At 39.2% G+C, this 22,643-nt stretch overlaps 2 protein-coding genes across 2 annotated transcripts; both read right to left on the reverse strand.

The window, feature by feature from the left end:
* Positions 1 to 7,929: 7,929 nt before the first annotated feature.
* Positions 7,930 to 12,742, reverse strand: rdh14a (retinol dehydrogenase 14a). The gene is made up of 2 exons (XM_006626345.3): positions 12,327 to 12,742; positions 7,930 to 9,328 (listed from the first exon to the last, which is right to left on the reverse strand). Exons 1-2 carry the CDS (start codon positions 12,678 to 12,680, stop codon positions 8,711 to 8,713), a joined length of 972 nt encoding a protein of 323 aa, XP_006626408.2. The 5' UTR covers positions 12,681 to 12,742; the 3' UTR covers positions 7,930 to 8,710.
* A 1,674-nt stretch (positions 12,743 to 14,416) lies between these two features.
* On the reverse strand, positions 14,417 to 22,491 carry nt5c1ba (5'-nucleotidase, cytosolic IB a). The gene is made up of 6 exons (XM_006626368.3): positions 22,194 to 22,491; positions 21,891 to 22,058; positions 20,267 to 20,396; positions 19,541 to 19,663; positions 17,994 to 18,178; positions 14,417 to 17,462 (listed from the first exon to the last, which is right to left on the reverse strand). The coding sequence occupies exons 1-6, from the start codon at positions 22,317 to 22,319 to the stop codon at positions 17,100 to 17,102; spliced, it is 1,095 nt and encodes a 364-aa protein (XP_006626431.2). The 5' UTR covers positions 22,320 to 22,491; the 3' UTR covers positions 14,417 to 17,099.
* Positions 22,492 to 22,643: the final 152 nt, after the last annotated feature.

A 22,643-nucleotide genomic window follows, 5' to 3' on the forward strand; every position in this document is an offset into this window, starting at 1 on the left:
TGGCCAAGAGGTGGCATATAAATAATAAAAAGTAAAGGGCCCAAGACTGAACCCTGAGGCACACCATGACTGACTGGGGCCATGAGGGGTTTATGAGAATCAAGGGAGACAAAATGCTGCCTGCCAGTCAGATAAGAACAAAACCAAAGACAGTACCACTGATAGAGAAGAATGTCTGCAAGCGAGTAAACACCACTGAATGATGACTGAAATGGCTCAAGCAAATTAAACAACCATCGTTTCCAGATTGGAGTGTCTTTTAGATCCATATATTTTCTTAAAAGCAATGAATGGCTCTTTAGACTGCAATTTAAACAACATGTCATTTTATACCCTCGTAATACTCAAGTAGGTTTCAGTAGCTAATTAAGCCTGAAATAATCATGTAAGGGTTCAAAAGGCACTTACTGCACTGGAGCTATGGCTGCCAAGAGAAAGGTTATTTGGCTTTTATTGTTGACAGATTAAATATCCATGCTGCAACACGTCTATAACTGTTGTGACCCTGGATGTAATATAGATTATGATGCCATAAAGCTATCTTTTCATAGCTTTCAATAAACAGGGCCCAACCTGAAGTTAAACTGTAATTTCTTTGTGAGGCACATGTGAAGACAAAATGATAATAAGAAGTGAAATTAATAACTTAGTGGATCACAAGCATATCTTGTTAAGTGGAATCTGCTTGGTTCCAAGAAAAAAGAATGCTCCTAAAACACTGCAAAATCACTAAATCATTAAATCCATATGTCTATACAAACCCCCATTACGGGACATGGAAGATCACTGCATTCTTCAAAATATATTGTAGGGTACTTAAAAAGGTAGTAAGCCCACTCTTAGACACCTGTGTCATGAAAGATAGTATGTTTTGAAAATATGACATTTTGTACAGATACAAAAGGTACCACATAGACCATGGCACTTGGACATTGTCGCATGTGTAGGGAAAACCGGTTCAGGGACGCCAAATATGTAATCATAGTGGCTCTCTGGAGGCACCAGTTCTGTAGGGTTTGGGCATTTACTGAGACAATTATTAATTGTAGCAGTAAATCACAAAGTTGATTCTTTTGATGGCTTTAGAATCCAACCATGCGACATAACTCAAACAACGCGCACACACAGGTACTAATACACGGGGATACATTTATTAATACGTAGAATATGCATATAAACCTAACAGATCTTAGCGAGAGGGTTATCAGAATACAAAATATATATATTCAATCAGTTACAAAGAGTTACACATCAAGAGGACATACGTTCAGTATATCATTCATTAAGACCGTTTCGTAAAGTGAACTTGGTTACAACTTCTACATTAGATACTCAAACAAGTACATAACTCTTAGGAATTAAATTGATATCAACTGGTTTGGATAACAATTGAATTCTCGAGCTGTAATGCATTGAAGTTGAATACTCATCCAATCTCTGGGGATTCAGATCTCCTGCGGGCACAAAGAAACAGTTGCAGGCTGTTGCTGTCCAATCCGCGCTCTCTGGCTCGGTGCCAGGCTGTGCTGTGCGGCTTGCGACGGTGTGCTGCTGATGCTCACTGTTGGCTTTAACTAGCAAAGTTTGTGCACAGGAGAAAAGATGACTGTGGGTCCCAGCAAGTCAGGAAGAGGACCAGTTCGTTTATGATGAAGAGCTAGTTCTGAATAGTGATTCAGCTTTCCACAGTTCCGACCTGTTCACGAGGCCTGCTGCTGGTTACTCTCTGGCAACCTCCACTCTAGACTCTTAGAACAAAGGAAAGTTCTGGCACTCGGACACACTGGCCGTTCCGTGGTTGTCCGGGCTGAGTCTCAGGATGGTCAGGAGGCGCGCTGCGAGAATGTCCTGCCCTTGGGATTCTCCTTTGAATTCCCTTTAGAATTGTTGAATCTGAATCTGAATCTGAATCTGAATCTGAATCTGAATCTGAATCTCACAGGCTCTCTGTGTTGCCTGTTTTTACCTGGAGGAACTTCAGCTCATTGATTGGCTGAAAGTTCCATGGGCATCAGAGTCCCATGTGGGTTACTCGGCCCTACCAGTCCCTGATTGGTTGATCAAGGTGAGATATGAGTCACTTAGTCCTGACACTTAGGAATGCAATCCAGATGTCCAACTCGCACTCCCTAGACAGATAGGCACCAATGGATGACCATTGATCATGATAGCCGGGCTTAGCTAAGTGCATCCCCCTTTGGGAGCTGTCCTTGGACCTTAAATCACCTTGCATGAATGGTTTCTCTGTGGCTGCACCACAGAGATGAACAGAGAAATGAGGCCTAATTTGGGAAAGCCCAGAAACACTTAATTCTGCCTTATTATTAAGCCTCGCCGCTACACATGGATAATGAAGGTATACACCAGAGGGTGCTGAATCAGCAGTCACCTCCATGTTGGTGAGTTCACACCATGGCAATACACTGTATGCCTTATGGTGGACACCTTGATGTCAGCATCCTCTTGATGTTAGTGCAAGGATGGGTGTCCAAATATGTATCAAATTGCATATGTACCAAAAATTGCATTCATTCAAGAGGTTCAAGAAGATACAGTAGCTGTGTCAGCCTGCGTAGACTGCGAAGGAACAGGAAAAGGTTTATTAAATGCTGAAAGGACAAAAACAACATTTTGGCTGAGGAGCATATTCCATTGATTTCAGGGTACATTCATAGGGAAAGGCACCAAAATAAAATAACTCTGTTAAGTTGTAATAATGACTAATCAAATATATTTATATATAATTTTGCAAAATATAAGAATTCCTAAGTCCTTATAGCAGTTGTTACGATGCGGTCGGATCCAGCCGCAAGAGAGGTGATTTGTCAGAACCCAAGTGCTAGAGAGGGCCCAGGAGTCAGATTCAAGGCACACACCCTCATGGGGGGGGTCTCTTCCGAGATCAGGCCAGACTCATTCTCTCAGGTTCAACTCTCTGATGGAGGCGCCCGGATACAGATGGAATCGGATACCCAGGCGTCCTCTGGACCGATTGGGAAACACATCTGTGACGGATTGGAGGCAATGGACCTGTCCTCAGTCCCCTCTTAATTCTCAGAGCCCTGGGTCAGCACGGCTGCACGGGCGGTCCCAGTCAGAGCCCAAGAGCTAGGAATCCTCAGGGAGCTCAGGCTAATGGAGTGATGCCCTCCAGGCATCAGAGAGGAAACAAGATGCCTGGCTAACTAGAAAGAAACAGAAGGCTCTGCTAGGACACTGGAAGGAGTCGTGGAAGAGAAAAGTTTCCCAGACAGACCAAGAGAAAGAAGTGAGAAGAAGAGCCCTGAGTCTAGAGAATAAGCCGCCTCAAAGATAAGCTGGAAAAGGTGACAGAAAAGATGGCAGTCAGAGAAAAAACTAAAGTACCAGATCAGGAGTCTACAGAACTAAAACAGGCATGCTAGGCAAAGGGAAAAATGGCTGCATGGGGTTCTGGGCAATAGAAGCTGCCTCCTGAAAGTAGGATGGAACCACAGGAGAAGGAGCGAGCCCAGCGGAAAGGAGTCCAGGGTTCCAGGCCAGAGGGCAGGAGCTGCTATGCAGATTGGAATAGGAGCTGATGTGCAGAGTGAGTCCTGGAAAAAGGGCAAACTGGAAACAAGTTCCACAGTGCAGAGTGAAGGTCTGAAGAAAGGGCAAACTGTTACAGAGTACTGCAGTGCAGAATGAAGTGAAATCCTGGGCAGGACACAAGGCAATCTGGAACGGAGCGAGAAACAAGGGTGGTTGGCGACAAGCCCAGAGATCTGAACCACAGTGAATCAGCCCATCGGCAGGAATTGGGCAGCCTCGTCTTTGGAGCGGAATCTTGTGCCAAGATCCCAGAAAAAAGGATGACACTCAGGTATATCGGCCTTGGAACAGAATCCCATTGAGGAGCCCCCAGGGGAGAACGGGTTTTCGACTTCGGAGCTGAATCCTGATTTCGAGAACCAAGGAAATGGGAGCAAAGGGGCTTAGCATTCCAGGGTGAGATGACCACCCAGAAAAGCCACTGAGGCAACTGCATGATGAACAGGAGATCAGGGAACCATGGTGCAAATGGGACAGGGTGTAATGAATAATGACAAAACACCATCAAAGCGGTGCCTCAGCATTAAATACAGAAAGAAGAATTAGATAACAAATTCGATAATTACTAATTAAGACAGATCACCAAAATGATATCCTGTCAAAGCAGAAAGGCCTGGTAAACCGTGAGCCCTCGTTAGAATGTGACGGTTTACCAGGGCAACCGCTAGCCGAGAGATGCCGCGGGACAGCAGTCAAAATAGAGGTATTTTGCTTCCTTGAACGGTCTGTAGCATTTTTTTACTGTGTATTTTCACTGAATTGAAGTGTCTAGTGTCTTTAGTACTCTGGTGGGCTGAATATATATGTAGTCTCAATCACAGGTGCTAGGAGTTTCTAGAGCACATGCGCTGCCCTTGGCATACAAGGCCATGCAAAAGAGATTTCCTGTCACAATAAGATTTCAACATGTTCCCTTATGATTTACACAACAAATAAATAATTAAACATTTAGCAAAGCTCTAGTGCTCAAAAAACAATTCATATAAAATCTGTTTATGCATTATTCATCTTTCACTGACAAATTCAATAACAAATGTCACTACAATACATTCAGAAGACATTAATGTCTTCATATATTAATTACTCATATATTTTTACCACGGGGATTTTTAAAATTACTTTAGAGTTTTCCTCTTTCATTAAGTGAAGTCTAATAAGTTTTTTGTTTGGAAACTTAAGTTGCTTTTTACCTCTGAGACATGGGAAGCCGTGTTCAATGTCTTAAATTTCTAAAGGCTGTACTATAAAATACAAATGATACAATAAGTGTTTTGTCTTATAATTTACAAGGGGTTAAAATAGACAAAACCCAAAGTACTAACATTTTAGATTTATTCAGGTTTCATGACTGTGCTTTTAAATGTTTTCAATTATGTTTAACCTAACTTTTATTGAAAGGTATCAGATTATAAGTCTAGGTTTATTATATTTGGCACCAAAAACAATTTTTAATAGGGAATTTGAAACCAACTAATACTAAAATAGACAAGCGGTGGCACAGTACATAGAGTTACTAAATTGATGTCAAATTAATTTGAACTAATATTTAACAACAATTATAAGTGTATTATTCCTAAACAGTTTTATTATTAGTCACTTTGTGGGCACTTGTCATTAATAAGACAAGGATCAGCTTGTAGATGATACAACAAAACACAGAGAAAAAAATCAATTTAAAAGCAGTTTAAAAGTGTAAGAACATATTTTTGCTGGAGGAAAGGAATTTGTGGAGTCTAATTTAAGGAGGTGGGGTCTTGTAAAATATGAGGACTGTTTTCGGCAGCTGTAATAGTCAACAATAATGCTTATGTTATGTGCAAACTGTTAAAAAAACCCATACCCACAAGATTATATATTCTTCAGCTGTTAAGATTGTGCTGTGTGAACAAAAGTCCTTCTTTTCTTTTATTATATCTCCTAGGGAAAGCAAATACAGCTAACTTTGCTACTGGTGAAAGGTTCAGAAGATCTAAACTGCACTGTTAGAGCAAATGAACAACCAATCTGGCTAAAGTACAGGCTGATTAATAAAAGGATTCTTAACCCCTCGTTTTTGAGCCACCATATTTCAAGCACGTTAAGTAAGAATTGGCCAGGGTTCAAACTGTGGCCTATGATCAATGAGACTCTACAGACCACCACCGCATTTCAATGCGCTTTGTGCTTTGCGCAACTAAATCAAATCTAATCAACTCGACTTTGGGAACGCTAGATTTTCATACTTTGGAAATTCTACACACTTCCCATGAAAAGATTTATACTCTTCTAACTGTTACCATGTGTGAATGCTGGATAAAATTAAATAATAATCATAAAAACATTCTCAGAGTTAAAGTACATGCATGTAACGTTTCCAAGTATTTTTTAAAGCCTGAGAAAAATCCAATCGCTTTTAAAGTCATAGATTTAAGTAATGCGAACCTCCTCCTTTGGGGATGTTTTTTTTAGTTAATTGTTCTGTCTTCTTGAGCCCTTATCAACTTGCAACTGCACAGGACTTCACTGCTTGGCTTTATTCCTCTTGCATTTCTGCTGTCCTACAGCTGTCATTGTTTTTCTTCAGATCCCAGTTCCTATTTTACTGCACTTTGCAAAATGTCAATACACTCTACACCTTCCTGTCAGACGTCTTGGAAAAATAAACCATTTCAGCCTGAGAGATCTTGGTCCTTTCAAAGAAGATATGAGGCGACCGCTGGTGTCCTGGCACACACTCATCACAGGTCAATAAAACCTGATCCAGAATACATTCCCTATAGCCTGGCTTACTTTAAAATCTTTAATTTTTCTGCTCATAAAGAACAAATGGACTGGACAACAAAAGATGAAGGCTCACAGTGAAAGTATCCAGTACAAACAAATGACTTGATGTAGAAGAATTAGTAGTAACTATGAAAAATGCTGACACCAAATCAAAACTTTGTAATTCTGTTAAAAAATGAATACCCGTTCCAATTGTTTTAACCACTAAATGTTTTGCAGAACCTAACCCCATATTGCTTATCTTTTATACACCAAAGAAACAAAGAAATCTAGTAAAAAAAAATGTTGGGTTGTGTCATTATGACATTCCTAAAAAACACTTGTAAAGCGCTGACCAGTAAACATCTTTTGTGCTGCTACTAAAATAAAAGAAATCTAAAGATCTGATAGGAATTTATCATTTACCATTCATAGGAAAACACCTGCTGTAGTTCCAAAACATAATTCTGAGCATTAAAATAAAAAATAACGTCAAGAACACAGTACATGAAATATTATTGGTTTACCACAATGTCCAGAATCACCCCTTCACTAAAACAGAAGGTCTTTGTTGGAAAGTTTAAATACACTACCTGATTTTTCTTTTCCTTATAAGCAAACCGGATGTGACACGGAAGAAATGGCAACATTTCAGACCAGACGTCAGTAGCATTTGGCAGTCCTCAGGATCAGCATTAATAGTATGTAGAATGTATAATTAAAAACATTATTTTGGGGGCAGCGCTCCTTAAATGTAAAACAAATAAGTTAAACTACTTATGCTCCAAGACCTCCCATTTTAGGAGACCAAGATCAGATTAATTTAGCCGTTCTTGGATTGCATGGATGTTTGCTTGTTAGCGCTCTTGAAATGATCCAGAAAATGCACTGATCCACTGATCCAGTGCAATGATCCAGAAAAGCAGGGTGAGAAGTCCATGTTTTTCAAGACACGTCTACTGGTCGAAAAAGGTTGGTTCTTCTTCCATTCACGTACTGTACAGGAAATATCCCCAGTCTGGCCAAAACGCAACAGAGTCAAGAAATAGCATGGATGATTTGCTTCTAACTGAACTCTAAAAATACACTAGCTTATTAGGAATTTAAACTGGCACGTGTCTGTAAACGAGGCCACCTACAGTACTAACCTGCATTAATCAGTTCTCACAAAAGCTGCCCCCAAATAAAAATGAGTACCATCCTAAATTTATACAGAATAAAAATAAAACCTGTTTAACTTTGGAATTACAGAAATATTTTGCATTTGTTTCTAACAAAGAGTATGGCTTACTGAATTTGGTAGTTCCAGGTGATTATCCTGCATGCACAGTGTAGGAATGGATTTTGCTAACAGCTGTTTTAATTGCAGTAACTGTAGGGCATTCACTTGAGTAATCTGGTCACCAAGGTCTAAGTGACAAAAAAAAAGTTTCGAACAAACAGGATACATTGTCTTTAAAAAGCTGTGTTCCTCTGTGCATGCATTTGTTCAATTACTACTCTACTGAACATTAAAGTGGCAGGGAAGGGTTAATAATCAAGACAAAATAAAAACTTCAGTGTACTGTGTTGTTACTCCCCTTCTACAAAAACATAAAAAGAAATGTGAGATGATTTTTTGATTTTCAGAATTGTTTAATTTCTCTTTAGTCAAAGTGCATACTGTATTTCCACAATGTATAGAACAAGGTAGTGCACAACACCACAGATTAATAAAATAATTTGAACACAGACATTTCAATTCTTGATATTGCATAATACCTTTAAAGGCAAGCTACACGTTATGCGTTTTATCTATTGCTAGCACTTCAGTTGTAGCATTTTGCCAATGGCACAAAATAAAACATGTAAGATTTAAATGCAAATAAATCCATTTAACTTACAGATCCTCTAATGTCTTAATTTATACAAAGCCCAATGTGCATGCAGTCACTTAAAAGTATTTTTGCACAAGAAAAGCCAACTGAGAGAACATGCCCAAAGTCAAAATCATAGACCACGTTTATCTTGATGAACATACACCTAGTGAGAGATCTATCGTCTATCTGAACAGCCATTCTCTGAACAGCCTTGCTACGTGAGAACATAACGAAAAGGTTGCAAGAGACTATTCAGCCCATCAAACTCATTCAGTTAAATATTGTAAATTAATTTTAGCAAACTGGCAAAAGTAAAAAAAGAAAATTTTGTTCAAGCACATAAAGTACAACTTAAGGAAACCCGATCATTTAAAACTTTGGAACACCGGTAACTAGACTTCATGGTGAATTCTGCATATTCTTCACGGTACAGGCATAATTAGCATTATGTGTAAGGCATGGCTAATTTACTCAACCACCACTTTTATTTTCTCATTTATTTTTGGAACAACAGAAATAAGACTAAAAAAATATTTTCATTTTGTCAGCCCCACCATAATTTCACTAATGTCCCACAATTTTCTTGCAACAGCATCATCAGATGCTTTAGGCAGTAATTCCTCTTCCTTGCAGTTGGCAAAACACTTCCCAGAAACCCCCTCTACATCTGGAGAACAGGCTAAATAAATGGAGGACTGTGCACCTTCCAAGGGGCTTTTAAAAAAAGCCCAAGACACTAGATTGAATAGAGGCTTGGCAAGGAAAGGAATATTAATGTGTCTCCCCAGATTTGTTCGAACTATTCCTGGGGTTAAAGCATTTACAGTTACTCCTGTTTCTTCCAAGCGTTTAGCCAGTTCATGGGTGAAAAGTAAGTTGGCAAGCTTACTCCTGCTGTAGGCAAAGCTTTTATTATAACTCTGCTCGCTGCTCAAGTCATCAAAGTTGATTTCCCCATATTTGTAAAGCTTGGAAGACACCACAATGATCCTGCTGGGGGCAGACTTCGTCAGCAGATCTAGGAGGAGGTTGGTTAGCAGGAAATGTCCCAGGTGGTTAACTCCAAACTGCATTTCAAAGCCATCCTCTGTCTTTGTGTACGGGCACTGATAAATCCCAGCATTGTTGATGAGTACATCTAACCTCGGCTCCTCCTTTAAAAATAAGAGAAATATACTGTATTCAGCAGGCATTCAAGATTGAATGATATTTTCACAGACATGGACTAGCGATAGTCCCAGACTTGCTTAACTAGGTAGTCCAGGACTAGTAGCAAACTGATCTGTAAGAACACTGGATAAATCCATTAACAAAAAAAAGTTTATATTATAAATAAGTAGAGATCAATGGTTTTGGTTAGATTTGTGAAAAATCTGGAACTTGGTCTGCATTACATGATGTTCATACTGTATGTGTTATTGTCCACAAAACACTTTTCAGCAGTGTAACAGCAAGCTTCAAACTGTACTAATTTCTTCTTATGTGCAATGATTTTGTGGTAATACCAAATTAAACAGACATAAAAAAAACATTTCTGAATGTTCAAACAAAGCTATATTTGCTTTTCTTAATTAGAGATTGGTATGCAATGCATACTATTAAAAGAATAGCCTTGGTAGTTTTAATCATCCTGAACAGAAATTACATTTTTGAACTGGCTGTACTAATTTACAAGGTTACTAGTTACCTTGTGGAATTACCAACCCATCGAGAGACGCTCTAATTACATTGGGATACAACATCAGTAAATGCAAACAACTGGACGGACAGCACCATACATCCATTAGTAAAGGCACTCAATAGGAGCGCAGGCTAAGTCCTACTGCCCTGGCATCACAAGTTTAGCAGACTGTCAATCAATTTATTTGGTACTATATGGAGCCCACTGCGACACTTGTCACAGAACACTTTACAGATTTCCTAAGCTGTTATATGACAACAGTTGACCATGTGGGTACAGAGGAGAACAAAAACTTCCAGTGGGTGAGAAGAAACTTCTGGTCAATGTTACCAGGAATTCCTGGTAGCATGATGTTTAATGTAGACAAGTGTGGAATATTATATGCAGGTGGCAAAGACAATGACCTATAAAAACAAATGAGAGAAAAGAAAAATATTTCAAGCATGTCAGGTCACAGAAGAAAATTTTCTTGATCTGGTGTGGGATTGCTGCCTCTTGTGACAAACTTGGTCAACACTCAGACAATACCCCCACAACTTGCAAAACATGTGATTTCAATCCAAAAACAAAAATGAGAATTATCATCAGTCTGAGTTACTTTGCTGCCCAAGTGCTTCTAACTTAATGACAACGGTCTTGTTTCTCATGTGGCCCCAGATCTTAATAAACAACAAATGTCTCCCTCTTGTTGTTGTCACCAAAAACTGTTTGTGTAACTAAGGTTTAAATCCAGTGACAGATCCACGTGCCCTCCCTTTTCTAGGAAAATTGTACCATAGGAGTGCTGTGTCTTCTTTTAAAAAACGATAGGGTGCTTCTTACATGCAAAATATTTTTATCCAAAGAAACATCAGTTTCCTACAGCAATTTCTGAATAATTGTTCATTAAATTATTTTTCCACAAATTACAAACAGGGACATGGCCTTGTTTCTAGTGAGCAACAAGTACAACATACAGTAGGCATAGCTTTTGAATAGTTTTCCTTAATAAACAGTCTCTACTATGGTACCTGATAATGTCTTTAGCACACTTTAAACACAAAACCCCAATATGTATTAATCCCCAGATCTTTACTCAAAAATGTAAATAAAAGAACCTTCATCTCACCACTTCTGAAATGGGTCAAACCTGGATACATCTTTCACACCCACTTGTGGGATATACACCCACTTATATCCCACTTATTTTTGGCCATACTGACAGAAACAACTAGAATGAATTGCTGCCAAGGTTCATTTCTATATATACATATTAATAAAAATGTTTTGTCACATAGTATGACTGTTTAATGTTTTATTTACTGCAGTGGGTCTTCATCTTCGCAGAGCACAATAAAAATGTACACAAAATTCAACACCTGGCAGATGACTTTTTAATGCAGACAAGTACAGATCGTAAATGAACAATAGGTTTATTCCATGCTGAAAAGAGAAGAAAGAAAACACAACGTTTCGTCCATGAAGCCTTCTTCAGGTGTGAGAAAGACAGGTTAGTAAGCAAAGGTAATGTAGAATAAGGGAACAAAAGCTGAAGTCAGTATAGGTAAAGAGAGGTGTGACATGAAACCAAAATGTAGCAATGGGTGCAAGGGAGGGTACACTCTGAAGGACATCACAGGGCAAACACACTCAAACCAGGTCTATTTTTTAGAAGTAAAATAACAAGTAGATTGTTGTATGCAGGTAGCAAAAACTACAAGTACAAATATAAAAGGACAACATTAAAAAAATCTTGAAGAGGCTACTTATAAGAAAGCCACAGGCCAAGCTTATGTGGATACATCAATTACATTTTTTTAAACACTGTGGTAAATAAATAAAAAAAATATGAGCATGGCATGTCTTGGAGCTTGGTGGTGTATCTTTTTTTTTTAACATGTTCCAGAAAATCAGTTTTTTAACTGTGTGTCTTAACACTGTTTGCCTGAGAGGCTAAGAACTGGCCCATTTTTTATAAACGTCATTATAATTTTAATTAATAATGTACATTATAAACTCAGTGATTCATTTCTTCACACAAGGATTTGTGGAATTCCACAACAATCTAACCTAACATGCTGATGCTAATACTCGGATCTTTTCAGTCAATAAATCACGGGTGAAAGGATTTTCAAGGATTTTCTCTAACCAGCAACAAACTACTGTAGATGTCTCCTCTCTTTAATAACCGTTCTTATGTCCATACGTAACGGACTTTTAATGTACTTCAGAACTACGGTTTTTAAGAACTGTCACAAGTTCATGTACTGTAAGTCATTTTTTGTAACAGAAACATTGGTCTTTTACTTAAAGAGTCACAAGCTTAAGCAACTCATCTAAGAAATAAAAGCAATATTTAACCCACCTTTGTCTCGGTCATCTTAAATGTGCGCTTAATAAGCCTTTCATATTTTTCTTAATACTTATTAACATAATATTTGCAAGAGATTTCGAGTGTGACGCTTTATTTTCACAATATGTTAAAATTGTACCTTGATAATTTCCTCACAGAAGTTATGAACAGACTTTAATGAAGCGAGATCCAAGTGTTTGATTACAACTTCGCCTTGCTCTTGCCCGGCCTCCTGCCGGATCTCCTGCGCCGCCTCCTCGGCCCTTTGCCGGTCTCTGCAGGCCATGATCACTCGGGCCTGCAGCCTCACTAGCTCCGCTGCCGTGGCCTTACCGATCCCGCTGTTCGCCCCTGTCACTATAACCGTTTTCCCGCGCATCATGCTGGAGCAGAAACGCAATACTTGGACAGACGATCGCCTTGAAAATACTCGACGAGCGACGAGCAGTACTCCACCGCCCAATACAGCGGCCAAAATCACCGCTGTAGACATCAGTAGCAAAGATATACCACCATAGCGCTCTATGAATCAAAACAGAAGCCAAGCTGACTACAGCTCCCATAACCCTTTGTGATCGAGCCAGTTAACTGCGGGAGTTGTAGTTTATTGAAGGAAATGCATAGCAAAGTTTTATCGTATTTATTCTTTGCCTTCTGATTAAATAATAATAATGCTTCTTTATTAGCCCTATACAATTTCTTGCATTAGGAATTCGTCTTTTCGCATACCCCAGCTTTTCTCCATGGAGACACAGACACACAGACAGGGAGAGAAGCTTGGGGTCAGAGCGCAGGGTCTGCCATTGTACAGCGCCCCTGGAGCAGTTAGGGTTAAGGGCCTTGCTCAGGGGCCCAACGGAGTACGATTCCTCTGCCGACCATGGGATTTGAACCGGCAACCTTCAAATGGTCTTAAAAAAGTTCTACATATGCGATCACAAAGTTAATTAGATTTTTAACGGACATAAGTTAAAAAATAACTTTTACAATAACTGAGCGTCACGGTGGCGCATTGTTTAGCATTGTTGCCTGACAGCTCTGTGTCCCCGGGTTTTATTCTGGACATGAGGTGATATCTGTGTGGAGTTTGTATATCGTCCCCCTGTTCACGTGGGGTTTTTTCTGGGTGCTCTGGTTTCCTCCACAGTGCAACGACATATTGGTATGTTATTTGACTTTTGAACAAATATAGACCTGGTTTGAGTGTGTTTGCCCTGTGATGTCCATTCATGGTGTACCCTCCCTTGCACCCATTGGTACTTGGGATAGGCTCCAGCTCGTGACCCTGAATTGGATAAAGCAGTTAGAAAATGGATGGATTACAATAAATGAAGAAATACAACACATAATTGTTCAGTTAACTATCACCTGAAAATGAACTGATTTTTGACTCGGCGATTTATGAATTTCTGGATCGAATTATTGTTAGCTGTATACAATACTTAAATATAGAAATGCAAGAAACCACAGCAGAGCTCACTGAAGTTTTGAAATGAGTTTATTAATGGGCAGGCCTTTTTTCCGAAGAGCAAAAACTGGGATACAAATGTAGGGATGACAAGGCATAACACCATCCCACTGTGAAGAACAGAGAGAACCCGATCTAACAAGGGTCACAGCAGTAATTACTGCCAAAACTGCTTTAACTCAGTACTGACTTTGGGTTATCTGTACTTAACAATGAGGACATTTCAATTTATATGCTTCTCAATATTTATAGTTGGTTTGAGTTATTTGGTGTAGTTTAAATATCTGTAAATTATCACTATTGATAGGGATTGAAAACGTTTACACGAAAATGTATACAGGTAGGGCAGCACAGTAGCTAGTGGCAGTGGTTAGCATTGCTGCCTTTCACCACTGGGGTCCTGTGTTTAACTCTGGACCTGGAGTTCTATCCGCGTTGAGTCTGTACGTTCTCTCCAAGGACACACTTGTAGGTTAATTGCCTTCTGGGAAAAGTGGCCGCGGTGTGTGTGTGTGCATGTCTGTGCTGTGTGTTTGGCCTGCAATGGACTGGAGTGCAGGGTTTACCCTGCCTTGCCGCCCACTGCTTGCCAGTATGTTCCAGCTCTCCCCCATGTCCCTGCAATGATAGAAGCAGTTTGAAAATGGATGGATCAGTATAAGCTAAATACAAGGTTTTACAAGACGAAATGTGTAAAAGGCTAAACTGTTATATCTTATTTATGTATATATAATTTTAATAAGAAATCAGCGACACACAAATACCTTTTAAGCTCAGCTTTATTGCAGTATAAAATATAAAAAAGATAGAGTAAGGATTTATCACACCACAAAATATTTTGCAGAGCTCTTTAACCTCAATTACCTGCAATGCTATAATAAATATGCACCACAAACAAAATAGAATAGAACACTTGACAAAATCGTGTTTAATGAAATATGTCTAAGAAATGTTATACAACGTAATGCAAGTTAACCATTTTATACTGTGCTTACATTGCTGAAACCCATATCCCTCTACATAGGTTAAGCAGACAGTATTGAAAGTACAATATGCTGAACTAAAACACACATCTGTAGGTCAGTTCATGTTCACTTATTCTAGTGCCTTAGAATCTTTTATATTAGTAACCTGAAATTACAGTATGTTGTGTGCAATATGCTTTACTGACGTAAACATCAGAAAAGTAGAAAAATACCAGCATTACAGATTTATCACAAGATAAAGACAAAGTGTTTTTCAGGGAGGAAAGACAAAAATATAGCAATCTTCTTTAATACTTCTACTATACATCATTCTGCTGATGAATCTGAATATTAGGGTAAAGTGTCCATAAACAATAATAGCCTAAATTGAGACCAGTGCTTTACACAGCTTTGCAAGTACTGCACAAATTATGAACAAACAGTAGAAAACAGTCAATCTGTAATACAATTCCATCTGTTTTCATTCACCGGTATACAACCCTGTAAAAAAGCAGAAATCTTTCAGTTAACATGAGGTTTCTGAGAAGTCTCCATGAAACCGATAAAATACTCCGTACTACATACTTTTAAAAGAAGCGCACAACTAAAATGATCATAATTGAAAAAAAAATGGGAAGGTTATCAAAGTATTATTTTCCAATCAAACATGATGTCGGCACACAACAGTGCCACTCTGCTTTTTTTTCTTGTTGTCAGTGCATCTCAAGGCGAACAAAATAAGGACGTCTTAAATTTTCAAGCATCTTAAATCATTTCTGCCTGGTTTCTCAGACTTCGATTAGCCCCAACCCTAGTCCAACGCACCTAAATTGTCATTAGGGTAATCCACAGTTAGAGCTGAGAAGGTTTAGTGAAACCAGCCCTTGAAAAGTTACAGTTTAACAGTCATTATCCTACTAATTTAGCACTTAAGGAACAATTTCACACAGTACAGCTTTACACACTGCTGGATAGCTGATATTGTATAACATGACTAGGGTGATAGATGACGACACTAAAGTAAATATGTTCTATCTGGTCAATGGGAAGGTCATGATTGTCACCTGTTTAAACTACTATTCACAAAAGGGTTACTGTATTTTCATAAACTTGGGTTTGCTGTTAATCCTAATTCAGTTATTAATTTCCCAGTATCTTACTGCTTTACAGTATGTAATAAGCCAAAAAAACGTTTTCATTATGCAGATTTTTCATTAAATACATATGCCTCATCGTTTTAATTTTAAGTCACTTTCAAGGAAGTGTACTGTAAATGTCTAGAGGAAAATATCGCTGTTCTATTATATATAGAATATGATATATTAGAACTATAAAATATAAGAATACAATCAGTATGTTTTCAAATGGGGAAGTTTTATTTTGTTTTAAACCTTATATATTTTAAAACAGGTTGAATCAATGCATTTAACATGAATATTTCTGAATTGCACCGGGAAAATAATGGGAGAGTTTATTTGCCCTATAAATAATGTAAATATGAAGTATTTCATATGTTAAACAGTCCAAAGACATTCTGGTAGATGAACTGGCTTCAGAGAGAATTGGCCTTATTTGTGAGTGGTGTGTTCGTGTCCGTGTCTGTCCGGCGACGGACTGGTGTCTCATCTGGGGTGTACTCTGCCTTGAGCAGGCTGCTTGCCGAGACTACAGCTCTCCTGCAACCCTAAATTAGAAGAAGCCGTTAGAAAATGGATGGATATATTGAATATCATGAGATACTGGTTTACTCACCCATCCACTTGACCCTTAGTAGGTCCTGGTGAATATGAGTTTAATGAGAGTTGTTCAATTAGTAGAATTCTGACATGCACTCCTTGACTTAAATCTTACAGGGTATTTGGGTATTTTCGGTGTGACACTTGCTGAATACTGGGGTGAGCACAATCTTTGTGGGTTTCCAAAAGGAGTACCTTCCTATTGTGTGCACAGATTGGTCTATCAAGCAGCCAGATCTTTCAGGTCCTTACCCAGCTCAAACTCAAATCATTCTTGCAGGCAATGGGGACAATGAGCAAATGGAAGAAATCTTCTCAGTGTTAACAACAGAATGGGGGCAAAACTGCCCCATATGTACTTATGTTTACTAGGAATGTGGTCATTTTTGGTTTTTCTTTGATTGTGAAGGAAAGGCACCTTACGAAAGACACTGATGGTTTACGCCAACTTGTTTAAGATAACTCAGATAAAAGCTGGCAGCACAAGACCCCAAATCATACTTGATTTACGATTCTTATAAAAAGGGGAAAAGATCTTTAAAATTTGGAAGAAAGCAGAAACAGAGTCCTGAATCTTGACCAATCAAGACGTCATGCCCTCTGTTAATGGGCCACACATTCCCTTATGGTAATGGCAATAGGAAAGCATCACAGAACAGCATCCTCACCACAGACCAAGAGACTGCGATGCAAAATCAACCAATCTGCTGCTAAAGCAAGCACAGGATGCTGTTAGCGTTCATTCATTTTTTGGGTGTTTCCTCAATAAGTTTGCTTTTCTGGTACTTCTGTCCTATTCCATACGGCACATGTGCGGCGATGGTCCCCAGCTCCTGGGCGCCCTCGATGTGGAACATCTGGTCGTCGAAGAAAATGTGGGGGCGGATTTTCTGCAGCAGCGGACCCTTCGGGGCCCCGGCGAGGAAGAGGGCCTCATCGATCTCCAGGCCCCAGCTCCTCAGGGTCTTCAGTACCCGGGCCCCCGAGCTGGCCGCGCTCCGTGCGGTCACCAGGTAGGTCCGGATGGGGCAGTTCATTCGTTCGTTCTTCTCGTAAAACTTGCGCTGAAGCTTTCCCAGTGCTTCCAGAAAACATTTCAGAGGACCCTAAAAAAATAATGAAATACATTCCCTTAACAACAGTTCAGCCTTGTTGTGACACACCTTGTGTTCCTGCAACTGTGTTTATAACTCAATATACTTATACAGCAGCTTAGAGGTGGAAGAATATTTAAGTAATGGAGACGCTACATTTGTTAGGTTAGCAGTCCTGAGATTAAGTACTGGATGTGTGACTTAAAATACTTTTTTGCACACCAAACTTCCATTCACCGCCAATTGGAAATGAGAAATTATTTCCGTGACTCCAACTGGCAAAGTGTCCAATTGGTCCTACCAGTAATATGCAATTGGTAAACATCAGAATGTTTACAAATGAGAGGAGGCCCTTTAATCTAACTGGTGATAAGATCTTGAGCCACTGTTTTTGGAAATAAACTAGAGTTTTGGCTTCAACATTCTGGCTGGTCAGCTTGTTTCAGATTCTCTCACTCCTTTGCATTAAGACCTTAGTGGGTTTAAATTCAGAATTAATCTGAGCCCCTCCCCCCTGGCCTTCATCTGAAATAAGGGAGTCACCTGTGCAAGGGGCTTGTTCTCAAAAGCCTTCTCGTGCTCAAAGAAAGAGTCCAGTCCGTGCTCCTTTACAATCTTCTCTGATTCGTCAGAGAACAGAACTGCGTCTCCATCAAAGGCCACCCGCAGCTGGGTGTCACACAGCTGGACCTCTTTCTCAGGAGTGAACATTGTAGCAGCGGCGATGCCTAAAACACAACACAGTCATCGGTCACTTTCAGACCAAAGCGCATCCAGTGACAGCTTCAATCCCCGAGGGCTCGCAGGAGATGCAGTGTTCACAGCAGCTGCCTTCAATCCCTTCTGGAATGTAAACTTCATCTCCGATCATTTCCAACCTGAATCACAGTATGCCAAACGGAAGGAGGAGCAGTACGTGGACTTCTCACATGTCATCTGAGTTTATTCCTTCTGCTCTGCAGTCTGATGTGCAAAACAATTCAGCAATTAACCTGAAATATCTTTTATTAGCACACTCAATACTGTCCCCAAAAAACAGTCCCTTCAATTAAAGTTTTAAAGACCTCATCGGATCTTTTCAACAATCCCTGTCCTTCTAGTAATAGATATTACTATTACTAATTTATTTGCCTGTTATTTTTATCCAAACCAACTTATATTTGGGCCTATCTATACAGGGTATTTTACCAGACCAATTCAGGTGGAAGTTCAGTACCTTTCTCAAGGATAAAACAGCAATGTCTTATCTGGGATTCGACCCACTTACTTCCAGTTACAAGCCCAGAACACTAACCACTGCTTCACACTGCTGCCTATACCGTCCTGGGGGATGTATATGGAAACATATATTAAAAGGGTAGTTTATTCAATTTTTAGTCTAAATTCCTTACACTTATATAGGGCTTTTCTGGACATTCCGCTCAAAGTACCTTACAGGTAACAGACATTTCCCACCACCCCCAATGTGCAGCATCCACCTGGATGATGCGACGACAGCCATAGTCCGCGAGTACACTCCCCACACACCAGCTCTCAGTGGGGAGGAGAACAGAGTGATGAAGCCAGTTAATGCCAGGGGATGATTAGGAGTGCATGATTACCAGGTGGATGCTGCACAATAGTGGTGGTGGAGGGGACTCCCCATTACCTGTAAAGTGCTTTGAGTGGAGTGTCCAGAAAAGCGCTATATAGGTGTAAGCAATTATTATTATTATAGTAAAGACCAATGAGAAATTTGGCCAGGATGCTGGGGTAACACCCCTACTCTTTTAAAAAAATGCCCTGGAATTTATTTAAAAAAAATAGATGGATACATGGACAGTGATACTAAGGAGCTACATGTAGAAGGTGACAATGTACTGTGACACATTCTTCAAGGCATTAGGTATTAACTGTCTAGCTTAAAAAGTTAAAATATTTTCATTAAAATTTAAAAGGCATAGTTGTTGAGTTACCTGTGCACCAGAGATGGGGCTCATTAAATCTGAAATAAACTACTGTATAGGTTGTTAGCTGTGTCTTGTTACAGATGGTTTTGTGTAACCAAGAACACTAAAAAATATTCTAAGAAGTGAGATCAACTTCAGTACCTGCTTCAATCGCCTCTTGTACTTTCTCCGAGTCCTTCGACAGATAAAGGTTGGTAAGATAAGCCTTCAGGTAACCAATAGGGCTTTTTCCACCAGTCATACAGAACCTTTCAATTGTTAAATCTGAAAGAAAAAATAAAAATGTATACTAATAATCAACAATGACTATTTATTTAACACTTCTTTTTATTTCTTTATTTTACCAGGAAAGTCAAAAACAAACTCTCATATACAATGATGAGCAGAATACTCTAAAACAATCAATTTCAGGACCAGCTGCTCTGGTGTTTAATACCTCTATGGTTGTTATTTTTGTTGAAGTCTAGGCCATCTCTTTGAAACGTGCATCACCCTTAAATTGTTTGTTCAGCATCTTGTAAATCATGTTCTTTCAAGATTCCAGTCCAGAAAGTATAACTAATCAAATATCATACCTACTAAAATGTAGTTATTTAACATAAGAAGGTCAAATTATAATCTCGTACTCTGCTCCCCCAAGTATAAAACTTCCTAACTACAAGTATCTTTTCTAGGTGCTCCACTCCCTTCACCCTTGCAGCACCTCCCTGCTTCATTCCTCCTAAGTGAGGGGCGTTGTGACAGAGCTGATCTTCAGGCATGCAAGTTCAAGCCAAACAATATGAGAATTTCACTGAAAGACTGAAAATACTTTTCTCCTCCTTTCACAAAAGCTACGAGCTTTTTTTTCCTGCAGATGGTACATACCATAATGATTGATGCTGTTGATGAGACGAACCCCAACTTGGGCGTGGTTGTTAGTCATGAGAACAATATCAAACAGCTCTTCGCTACCAGGGTAGAGTTCACGCAACCGCGAGTTAACAGTCATTAAAGCCTGTATAAAGAAAGAAAGAAATGCATCCATAATTTAAAGATGTACATAAAAGTCATTATCAACATGTACACAAAGCTCAAAAGGTACAGTGATGCCGCTATTGTCTGACAAGCACATTACCACAGTCCAAAGAAAAGACACGGTCTCAGCTTGTTAAAAGTATATCTCTGAGCTTGACAGGATAAGTCATCTCAGATGATTTGCTTGTAAACCAGCACTAACTAAAACAAAATCTTATCAAGTCTTAAAATCTGAATGAAGTACTGTATGTCTTCAATTATTACACAGCTAATTTGCAGTGGTTTTAATGTGTAATAATAATTATTTTAAATTTTCTTTTGTGTTTAACAAGACGCATATTATTATTGTTTCTGTGTTTTGTATTGTATTAATGGCTCTTGGAGGTATGTTTGTAAAATTCTAGTAATTGTAGTATTAGGATGCTATAACCAGACAGGAATGTAATAGTTTTTATGTCCTGATATGAACCTGGACTACTAAATTTAGATTCTAATGCTGTATTTTCTAAATCAGATAACAATAAATTTTTAATAATTATACCAAGGCGCATACTGTACAACCACTGGTCTGAAAACACATTACAGGAAAATAACACAAAAAGTTTTAATAATTTTCTCATAAAAAATGTAACTACTGTATCTACTTAATAAAGTCTGTATTTTGGAGTCTCACAGTAAAACTTATCCTAAGGAAAGGCTTGACATTTTCTGTCATACAACCACAGTTCTTTGTGAAAAGATGTAACCCCTCTCAGTCTTTAACACCTAATTTTCTTAGTTTTCCTTTGACACTGGTTACTGCATCGAGTTTTAAAGGGGTTTGACCATGTGTACTGACTTTGTGAACGGCAAACAGGACCACAGTTTTTTTCATTTAATTCAATGTAAACCACCAGTGTTTTTATAAATGGTACACTCTTTGTTTTTCACATTCATTTTTAAGGCCAATGTTTTTAGACCAATCCATAAACATCTGCCATTTCAAATGATCCAACATATCTGAGACATCTTCTTTCTGAAATGTTCACTTTGTGTCTTTCACCTTTAATTTGTTATTCAAAACAGGTGGCTGACCTGTAGTTAATACCTTATCTTTGTGTTTTTTGTTATAATACACATAATTCTAACACTATGTCTTGACTTCATAATGATAATGAACACAATTAAGGGTGGGATAACCAGCATTTAAAGTGAACAATTGCTTTATAATATCTCCAGACTGAAGTCGCACACTGAAAAGTGAACTCTCGTGATCTTCCACCTAGTGTCGTGGACTGGGTTTATGGACAGTAAGGTTTCTGGGTAGGATTTGGGTTAACGAGTTTTTCGTAAGTAGCCGACATGTCTCGAAATTATTTCCGACTTTCATCAGCGAGAGCCGAGAGTGCGCAACCTGTACAGAAAGTGCTCAGAGCCCCACCTCTCCATTGCGCCCACTTCCTCAGCACACAAGATACTGTATAGTAATATATACCTTCACAAATGGAAAAGCTGCTCCCGGCGTTAGGGGCTCATCTTCGTGCTGCTCTTGATGCTCCACGTATTTTTCTAGCCCTTCTTCTTCGTAGATTTTCCTTTCTTTCACCATATTAAATAATGTTCGTGATGATACTGCGATGGTTACGGCATGCTGGGGTTTGGGCTGCAAACAACACAGATGACAAAAATAATACAATTTAGTTTCAGTGCAGGGTATTTTTTGTGATGGGTCATCGCCTAAATATCACTCTCGATGGTGCAGAAATGCAAAATACAAAGACATCTTTGCTTAACTTACAGGTCTGGGCTTCTTTGAAGTCGTATTCAAGTTATCATAAAAAGCCTTAGCCGCTGCCCAGTCTTTGTCATCTGCGCTGTTCTCTCCTCCGGCCTCTGGAGCGCCTTTGGGTTTGATATCGCTCATACTTAATTGCGATTAAGTGAACTTTAATACACACGATCACACGAAGCAGCCTGCGCCTTAACTGCCTTACAGTCAGTAATGTACAGAGAAGTACAAGAAGATCGGCTGGCTACCATACAGTGCAAATAACGCGGAAATGAAGTGAAAGGATTCCCGAGAAGGGCGTCCCCTAGTTACCCATGATCCTCAGAGACGCTCTGCCAGTTCAGCAGTAAAAACTCGCCACCGCACGTTACAGCAGATACTGTAGCTGCGAGGATGCAAGTCTTCATTAAAACTTTTTTCACCTTTTTACTGTATAGGTATAGTGGAACACCTTCCTCC

Source organism: Lepisosteus oculatus, chromosome 2, assembly GCF_040954835.1.
Source record: "Lepisosteus oculatus isolate fLepOcu1 chromosome 2, fLepOcu1.hap2, whole genome shotgun sequence".
NCBI classification, from domain to species: Eukaryota; Metazoa; Chordata; class Actinopteri; order Semionotiformes; family Lepisosteidae; genus Lepisosteus; species Lepisosteus oculatus.